This window comes from Myotis nattereri (genome assembly GCF_964212035.1).
Source record: "Myotis nattereri genome assembly, chromosome: 16".
Lineage (NCBI taxonomy): Eukaryota > Metazoa > Chordata > Mammalia > Chiroptera > Vespertilionidae > Myotis > Myotis nattereri.
In genome coordinates, this window is record NC_138091.1 from 20,703,103 (window position 1) to 20,712,131 (window position 9,029).

At 52.8% G+C, this 9,029-nt stretch overlaps 1 protein-coding gene across 1 annotated transcript; it reads left to right on the forward strand.

Annotated features, from left to right (window-relative positions):
- Nucleotides 1-209: 209 nt before the first annotated feature.
- On the forward strand, nt 210-9,029 carry ALOX15 (arachidonate 15-lipoxygenase). Its single transcript, XM_081109357.1, has 14 exons — nt 210-459; nt 759-963; nt 1,264-1,345; nt 1,436-1,558; nt 1,760-1,863; nt 2,046-2,206; nt 2,855-2,998; nt 4,305-4,514; nt 6,354-6,440; nt 6,538-6,707; nt 6,886-7,007; nt 7,582-7,682; nt 7,810-7,977; nt 8,087-9,029. The coding sequence occupies exons 2-14, from the start codon at nt 816-818 to the stop codon at nt 8,264-8,266; spliced, it is 1,800 nt and encodes a 599-aa protein (XP_080965483.1). The 5' UTR covers nt 210-459; nt 759-815; the 3' UTR covers nt 8,267-9,029.

Genomic DNA, 9,029 nt, shown 5'->3' on the forward strand with positions numbered 1-9,029 from the left:
CTGCCTCCTGCACATCTCCTACTGGGGATGTGCCCGCAACCCAGGTACATGCCCGTGACCAGAATCGAACCCAGGACCCTTCAGTCCGCAGGCCGACGCTCTATCCACTGAGCCAAACCGGTTTCGGCAGGACCAAACTCTTGGATTACCCCTCGAGACAGTTCACCGTCTAGTCACGCTCATCTCCCACGCGCTCCGTGCTCGGCCGCACGCTCGGCTCCACACCGCCTCGCCTCCGCTCAGCCTCCGCGCTCTCGCTTCCTCTCCCGGGCACGCATTTCCCCAACCTCCCCTCTCTCTCACTTTCCCTGGTTAAACCCTCCACACCTAGAGGTCTCGGCTCACAGGAGCGGAGGGGGCGCCGGGGTCTCTCGGCTGCAAGTGCCTGGTCCACAGTGTATCTCCCCGCGCAACGGGGCGCTCGCCCGCGACGGTGCCCAGCGCCCAGCTCAGCGCTCGGTAGGATCAGTGACTACGAGGAGGAAAGAGGAGGAGAGAGGGCAGGAAGGGGTGCATCTTCCCTCATCCGCCTCACCCGGGCTGTAGAACTCCACGGCCCATAATGGGGACATGGGAACACCTGGTCGGCGCGCCCCCCGCCTAGCACCCCCCCACCCCCCCCCCCGCTTTCTCTTTTTGGCTCCTTTGGCGCCGCTTCCCAGAGGCCCAGCAGAAGGGCCTGGGCGGGGAGCTGGGCTCAGTTCAGTCCCCGCTCCCGGCGATCGCCATGGATGCTGAGCCGCTTGTGTCGCCTGCAGGAGACGGAGTTCCAGGCGGACGTGAAGGAGTACCTGGGGCCGCTGCTGTTCGTGAAAATGCGCAAAAGGCACTTCCTGCAGGATGACGCCTGGTTCTGCAACTGGATCTCCGTGCAGGGCCCCGGGGCCGGTGGGGATGAGTTCAGGTTCCCGTGCTACCGCTGGGTGGAGGGCAATGGCGTCCTGAGCCTCCCCGAGGCCACAGGTGAGCGCAGGGTGGGGTGTGAGGAGGCCTTTGGGGCCCAAGAGAAGCTGGGGCTGGGGGAGAGAAGAGGGAACAGGGTGTGAGGGCAGGACCTGGAGGGCTGGGTCTTCTTTCCTTTCTGAAGATGTGGATTGCTGGAGTTGATGCACAGGCTGGGGAGGGGCGTGATGCTGAAGGGTCACCCCACCCCCGCAAGGGTGGGCTGAGAGGCACCCCTGGCAGGGCAGGGGAGGCGGGGAGAGGCTCTCAGGAGAAGCCTCATCGACCATGCCCTTGTCCACACCCTCCTTCCTCCTCTAGGCCGCACGTTGGTAGAGGACCCTCAAGGCCTGTTCAAGAAACACAGGGAGGAGGAGCTGGAAGAGAGAAGGAAGCTGTACCGGTTAGCCTTACCCGCCCTGACCCCTCCTGACCTGGCAGTGAGTCCTGGCCCTTTCGGGCATCAATGCCTGATTTCATTTCTGCCCCACAGATGGGGTAACTGGAAGGATGGGCTGATCCTGAATGTGGCTGCGGCCAATTTATGTGACCTCCCGCCAGATGAGAGGTTTCTGGAGGACAAGAGATCTGACTTTGAGACTTCACTGGCCAAGGGGTGAGAGCAGTGACAGTTACCTATCTTCTTTTATCATGCTTCCTTTTTTTTTTTTTTATAAACCTGGAGGAGAGGGAGGCATCCTGGTCCAGGGGCTCCAATGGACTGAACAGGGCTGGATTAGCCCAAGGAGGGTGCTGATAGTTACAATGTGTGATTTTGAGACTAATTTTCAAACCCTTTGCCTATCCTTACCTGAAGGCTGGCCAAATTAGCCATCAAAGACTCTCTAAACGTTCTTGCTTGCTGGAATGATCTGGATGACTTCAACAGGATCTTCTGGTGTGACCACAGCAAGCTGGCTGGTCAGTATCCCTATCCCAGTACTTCTCCCAGGACCCTTACCACCCAATCGAGGGAACCAGGGCTGGGAGACCTGAGGTCTGGGTCCCTCTGGTGGGCTGGGGGCAAGAGGGAATGGTTTGGTGGGGGTTAGAAGAACCAGGAGATCTGATCTCACAACCTGCACCACAACTGCCACTCTCAGAGAAGGTGCGGGACTCCTGGAAGGAGGATGCCTTCTTTGGGTACCAGTTTCTCAACGGCGCCAACCCCATGCTGCTAAGGCGCTCCAGTCGCCTTCCTGCCCGCCTGGTGTTCCCGTCTGGGATGGAGGAGGTGCAGGCCCAGCTGGAGCAGGAGCTGCAGGTATGGACAGAATGGCCCAGAGGAGGCCACACAGTGAAATGGGAGTGTGGTCAGTGTTTGTGCTGCTCTGGGCCCCACTATGAGCCCAATTTGCCCCCAAATGAAAGAGGAGGTTCTACGGGGGAAATCTTGGGTGATCCTGGAGGTGTGCAACCCATGGCCTTCCTCCTCGACTGAGAAAAGCGTATTGTGGAGGAAGAGTGTGTGATGGGTGATAGATGCAATCAAACTGAAGAAATAACTGGGCCTCGGTGCGAAGGATTTGGGGGAGTGTGTAGCAAGGAAATCAGGTCAGGGGTGGGCTTATTAATCAGGAGTCAACATGGATCAATTGATGGGTTGGGCAGAGAAAATTCATGCATTATAGAGTGAGACAGACTGGGGTTTGAGCCCTGGCTGTGCTGTTTATAAACTGTGTGACTTCAGGCAAGTTACCTCCTATCCTCTTTTATCATGTTTCCTTTCTTTATAAACCTGGAGTTAATTCAAGTGCTTGTAAGACTTATGTGAAGCCATAGCATGTGACTCATTGCCTGTTACAAAGTAGGTGATGGGGATAAGTTAGTTTCCTTCTTGTTCTTCCTTTGGTGAATCAGGGTGGGAAGAAGATGCCTTACACTGATAGCCCTCACCCTCTGCCCCATCCAGGGAGGCACGCTGTTTGAAGCCGACTTCTCCCTGCTGGATGGGATCAAGGCTAACGTCATCCTATGTAGCCAGCAGTACCTGGCTGCCCCTCTGGTCATGCTGAAACTGCAGCCTGATGGGAAACTCTTGCCCATGGTCATCCAGGTGAGAGGACCCAGGATTTCTGCTCCCCTGTGGTTGGCCCTCTCAGCTCAGCCCTTCACGGAAATTCATTAAGGATTCACCTGTGCTAAAGCCCTGGAGGTGGCAGTAAAGGAGGCAATGGGCAAAGGCAGAAAGGTGGGGTCTAGCTGGAGAGAGAGACTGGGAAAATCTAGATATGCTCCAGTACCGAGGAAGTACCTGAGGATGGAGATAGTGTGGGAGGGGTCATGGGAGGTGGGGTGGGCATGAGCCTTGCTGAAGGAGCAGGACCTCCTCCCAGGGGAAGATGGGTTGGGCAGAGATGGGGTGTGCAGAGTGTGAGAAGTTAGATTGTCAGTGGACAATTGGGCTGATGTGCTGGGGGTAATGTGAGGTGAGAGGGCTCAGACTGTAGCGGTTGGGGGATGCCAAATCAAGGAGTATGAACACAAGCTGGTGTAGGCTGTTGTGAAACATGCTAGATCCAGAGATTAGGGTAACATGTTACAGCCATTGCCCAAGATGGGAGTAATGGACTCAGTTGTGGGGAATAGCTGTGGGGGTGCAGAGGAAAGGTAGATGGGCATGCAGAGGAAAATTAAACTGGCCTGGAAAGAGAAAAGGAAGAGTTAGGCAAGACACCTGCAGAAATAGGACAAATAAAGAGAAAACGATGCTCAGGTGGGCTTTTGTCTGGCCAATTATGAGGTAACTAGAGGCCAGATGCACGAAATTGTGCAAGAGTAGGCTTTTCTTCTCCCGGTTGCCGGCAGCGACTCCCCTCTGGCACCCAGGACACGGTCTTCCCTCCAGCCGCCAGCAGGCACCCAGGACCCGGGCTTCTCTTGCAGCCCCTGCTTCGTCTGGAACGTCATCCGGAAGGACGTCTGGTCTAACTAGCATATTACGCTTTTATTATTATAGATGGGGAGACACTCAAATTGTTACATCTAGCCAGTGACTAGCTGAGAACTGGAGACTTAATCAGCTGAATAGGGGTGGTGTTGAAAGATTAGAGAGAAGCTGAACTTTCTGAAAAAGTGTGGGATAAAGGAAGCAGAGGGATTGAATCTTGTCCACACTGAGGGGAGTGAAAGGGCAAGTGGAGGCCAGGAAGGCCGGGCAGAGCAGCTTGTACAATGTTAATGCACTGAGTGAGTAGGAAAGTCAGGAGAAGGAATAGTGGCTGCTGGGAGTAGCAGCAGTGAGATGGAGAAAGCTAAGCAAATTTGGGGAAGAAGGGTGGCGTTAAATATGCAAAAGCGGGGTAATCTGCTGGGCACCCGGCCACTTATCCTCTTTTCCCCACACTCTATCCTCTCTCCAGCTCCAATTGCCACGCACGGGATCCCCACCACCACCACTTTTCCTGCCCACGGACCCCCCGATGGCCTGGCTCCTGGCCAAATGCTGGGTCCGTAGCTCTGACTTCCAGCTTCACGAGCTTCTCTCTCATCTTCTGAGGGGACATTTGATGGCTGAGGTTATCGCTATGGCCACCATGAGATGCCTTCCATCGATACACCCTATCTTCAAGGTAATACCCTATCCCCTTCTCTCCTGCCTGACTCTCTGCCCATGGCACAGTCCCGCCTCTGGAGGCACCCTCTCAGGGTGTGGGGAAAAGCCAACCAATGAGAGACAAGGGAGCAAGAGAGTGAGGTGGCTTGCTCTGCATTTTCAACAGGTGACATCACCTCCCAAGGAGGTGGAAATGATTCATTGGCAAGGTGGGGGATGAGGGGGTGGGAGGTCAGAAGTCTTACTCTTTTTATGTGTAAAGCACAGATAGATGAACATACAGTATATAGACAGTGCACACAAATGACTGCGGATTCCATCGCAAAAGGGAAGACCAAGCAAATAACATAGAAGACTTTTCCAGCCAGTTTTGATCTGTTCTAAAATAGTAACACACAGGCCAGTTAGACAGGGTCCGGTCCACAACAGTGGCATTTTTTTTTTTTAAACAGACAATTTGAACTGAGTATTTATCCATTAACTTTTCTTCTTGGGAGCCTCCAATGGGGCAAGAACCATTCTTTTTTCTTTTCATGAGATATTTTTATTGATTTCAGAGAGAAAGGGAGAGGAATAGAGAGATAGAAACATCAATGATGAGAGAGAATCATTGATCGGTTGCCTCCTGCATGCCCCCTACTGGGATCGAGCCTACAACCCAGGCATGTGCTCTTGGCCGGAACTGAATCTAGGACCCTTCAGTCCATAGGCTGACGCTCTATCCACTGAGTCAAAGCAGCTAGGGCACAAGAACCATTCTAGATGATTGTGCTAAGCCAGGCAGAGGTCCTGATCTTTGGGGATTTTCATTTCCATTTCGGGCTACCAGACAATAAAGACTGTATTATGACAGACAGCGGTGATAAACTCAATGCAGAGAATCCAAGCAGAGCGATGTGATGTGGAGTTCAGGCTGAGGGGCCAGGAAAGGCTCCCTTGTTGAGATGACATAGAGAATGAGGCTCTGAGGAGCCGGCCTTGAGATGATCAAGGTGCACATTGTTCTGGGCAGAGGGAATAGCTGAGAACAGTGCAGCAGTGCCAAGGCAGGAGCAATCATGGCCTGTTTGAAGATCGGAAAGGAGGTGAGTGTAATGGCCAAAAGGGAGAAGAGAGGAGAGGAAGTTCTGCGGGTAGGCAGAGTAGAGCATGCATTCCAATGGAGGCAATTAGACCCTGCCCAGGGGGTGAAAGTGGGTCACAGAACCATGGAAAACTTCTAGGGTGCAAAACCTTAGAATATTTTATGTATAAAGCACATATATACAGCTCTAGCCGGTTTGGCTCAGTGGATAGAGCGTTGGCCTATGCACTAAAGGGTCTCAGGTTCAATGAGTTCTGGTTGAGGGCACATGTCGGGGTTTCAGGCTCGATCCCCAGTAGGGGGTATGCAGGAGGCAGCCGATCAATGATTCTTTCTCATCACTGATGTTTCTCTCTCTCTCCCTCTCCCTTCCTCTCTGAAGTCAATAAAAAAAAAAAATAAAGCGCACACACATATACATATAGTACATAACATATAGTATAGTGTAGCATTAAAATTTTCTGGGGGCGGGGAGAGGAAATACTATCTGAAGAAGTTCTGTAGAGGAGTGATAGTGAAAAAAGGTTGAGAAACATTGAACTTGAACAGTCTTATATGAAAAGACAAGGAGAATTATCATACCGCCATAAGTCAATGGTTTGTGTAATAAATTACAATTTGACTGAACACTCTTCGTGTCGAGGGACCACTGAACTTCATGTCTCTGCTTTTCCTGAAGACCTGGCACCTTCCTGTTCTTCAGCTCCAATGTCCTGCAGGGACTTGCCGCAGGTCTCTCCTGACTAGTTCTTCCCTGCTTTCTTCCTCCAGCTGATAATCCCCCACCTGCGATACACCATGGAAATTAATGTGCGGGCCCGGAATGGGCTGGTCTCCGACATGGGCATTTTTGACCAGGTATGAAGAAAGAAGGGGGTTCCTGGAGCTCATGCTCCCCCTGGCTCTGGCCTCTGGCAGGTGGAGCTGCCTGACCCTGCCCATCCTTGCTTCTCAGGTGGTGAGCACCGGTGGGGGAGGCCACGTGGAGCTGCTTAAGCGCGCTAGAGCCTCTTTAACCTATAGATCATTCTGTCCCCCCGATGACCTGACTGACCGGGGGCTTCTGGGAGTCAAGTCCTCTTACTATGCTCAGGATGCTCTGCGGCTGTGGGAAATCATCTATCGGTGAGGCAAGGGGGAGGCAGGGCTTGGGGGGAGGGTGGGCGGTCAGGGAGTGGCTTGAGAGAACAGGTGATCTGTGTTGGAGGGCTGGGTGCCCTGACCGGGCCAGGTGGGCAAGGAGCAGATGGCCTGGAGCTCCCTGTCAGCTTCAGCTCTCTTGGCCCAACCCCTTGGCTGACAGCTATGTGGAGGGAATTGTGAGTCTTCACTATAAGACGGACAAAGCGGTGAAAGAGGACCTTGAACTGCAGACCTGGTGTCAAGAGATCACTGAGATTGGCCTGCTAGGGGCCCAGGACCAAGGTGAGTTGAGCCCCTGCCCTGAGACCTCCAGTGTGGAAGATTCCTCCTGGGAACATCCCCTGAACCCTCCCTGCTTCTATGAAACTCTCCAGAAGCATGTCCAACCCCTATTAGAATGCCCATGGCCTCTTCAGATTCTTATGCAAAAAGAATCCCTCTAGGTCCCAGATGCAGTGGGACCAGTGGTTGCTCATAAATGCTTAACAACTGGCTTTCTGGGGTGGGGTGGGGTGGGGGCGGGAAAGCCCTGATTTGTAGCATTTGCCCATTTCCTTGGTGTAAATATTTTCACCGTAACTACTGTTGTGTTGCCAACGAGCTTGCCACATACCAGAACATTTAACATAACTGACACGTGTGAGCCAGTGTGAGCCATACCAGTACCCCATTGAGTAGGACCCTCCCAGGAGATCTCCCCATTTCTCCCACCACAACTCATGCTCATGTCAGTTCCCACAATAGTTCCTCAGAGTCCTTGACACCCTTTCTTCCCTCTCGTATTCCCCCTGCTCAGCCTCTCTGAGCTGTTTCCGTTCCTGGCCTCCCAGCTTCTAACTCTCCTTGCCTCTTGCAGGATTCCCCATGTCCTTAGAGTCCCGGGACCAGCTTTGCCACTTTGTCACCATGTGTATCTTCACCTCCACTGGCCAGCACTCCTCCGTCCACCTGGGCCAGGTACTTATTATTGGGGGGCCCTGGGCATTTGTACCTGGAGTGGGGGCGGGGGTGGGAGCTGTGTGCAGGTGGCTAAGGGGTTTTTATGCTTAGCAGACTTTGATTCTGGATATCTGCCCCTTCTTAGTTGGATTATTATGCTTGGGTCCCTAACGCACCCTGCACAATGCGGCAGCCCCCACCGACCACCAAGGATGTGACACTGGAGACGGTGATGGCAACACTGCCCAACTTTCATCAGGCTTCTCTCCAGATGTCCATTACCTGGCAACTGGGCAGACGTCAGCCCGTTAGGGTGAGAGCCGGGTGGCCTGGTCCCTGAGGACGGGGGCAGCTGTGGGGAGGTGTGGCGCTCCAAACTGGGGTTCATAAGGCTCTCAGCGGCTTTTCTCTCTCCATCTCAGGTGGCTGTGGGCCAGCATGAGGAGGAGTATTTTTCAGGCCCTGAGCCCAGAGCTGTGCTGAAGAAGTTCAGGGAGGAGCTGGCTGCCCTGGATAAGGAAATTGAGGTCCGGAATGCAAAGCTGGATATTCCTTACGAGTACCTGCGACCCAGCATAGTGGAAAACAGTGTGGCCATATGAGCACCCCGGCCTGTGGTTGTCTCAGCATCTCTTCCCCCAACCCACAGCCCCATCCCTTAGAGCTTTCGGTCTTCCTCTCCCAGCCAGGCCCCTTTCCATCTCCTCCCTCCCTAGAGAATCCCTTTAGCTTTGTGTGCCCGCAGTGAACACATTGTACTCTAGACCCACCACCTAGGGGTCTCATTTCCCTTTATTCCTCCCACTTTTCCTATTGTCCTCCCTTCCTCCCTCATCACCGGGTTCTCCCAAGGGGCAGATAGTAGTCACATTTCTATAAACGGTTTCATTGGACGAGGCAATAATACATATTACTGCACATGCTCATAATTTTGAGTTTAACAATAAAAAAGATATTTTATGAAAGAAACGAAATTAGATAAAACTATCCTAAATCAAACACTGGCCAAAGAATATACAGTACGTAATTTTAACTCAGTGGGATTTAACACATCCTGAAGCCAGACACAACACAGGGCAGACCATGGACACGGCAGTTCTCAGGATTTTCACTTTGTGGCTCACTTAGGAAATGACACGTGGAAGTAAAGTGGTTAAACCCAAGAAGCTGCTCCCAGCTGCAGGGACTTGGCCTTGTGCCTTCAGTCTGAGGGGTCCATACTTATAACCCATTTGCAGTTCACCAGCCGGGAGGCTCCAAATAAAAATAATGAACTGGGAGGATAGTAAAAATCTCATGGTTATTTTAATGAGGGACAACAAAGGAAACAATACACTCCAACTTCTGTATCTTATTAAATTTTGG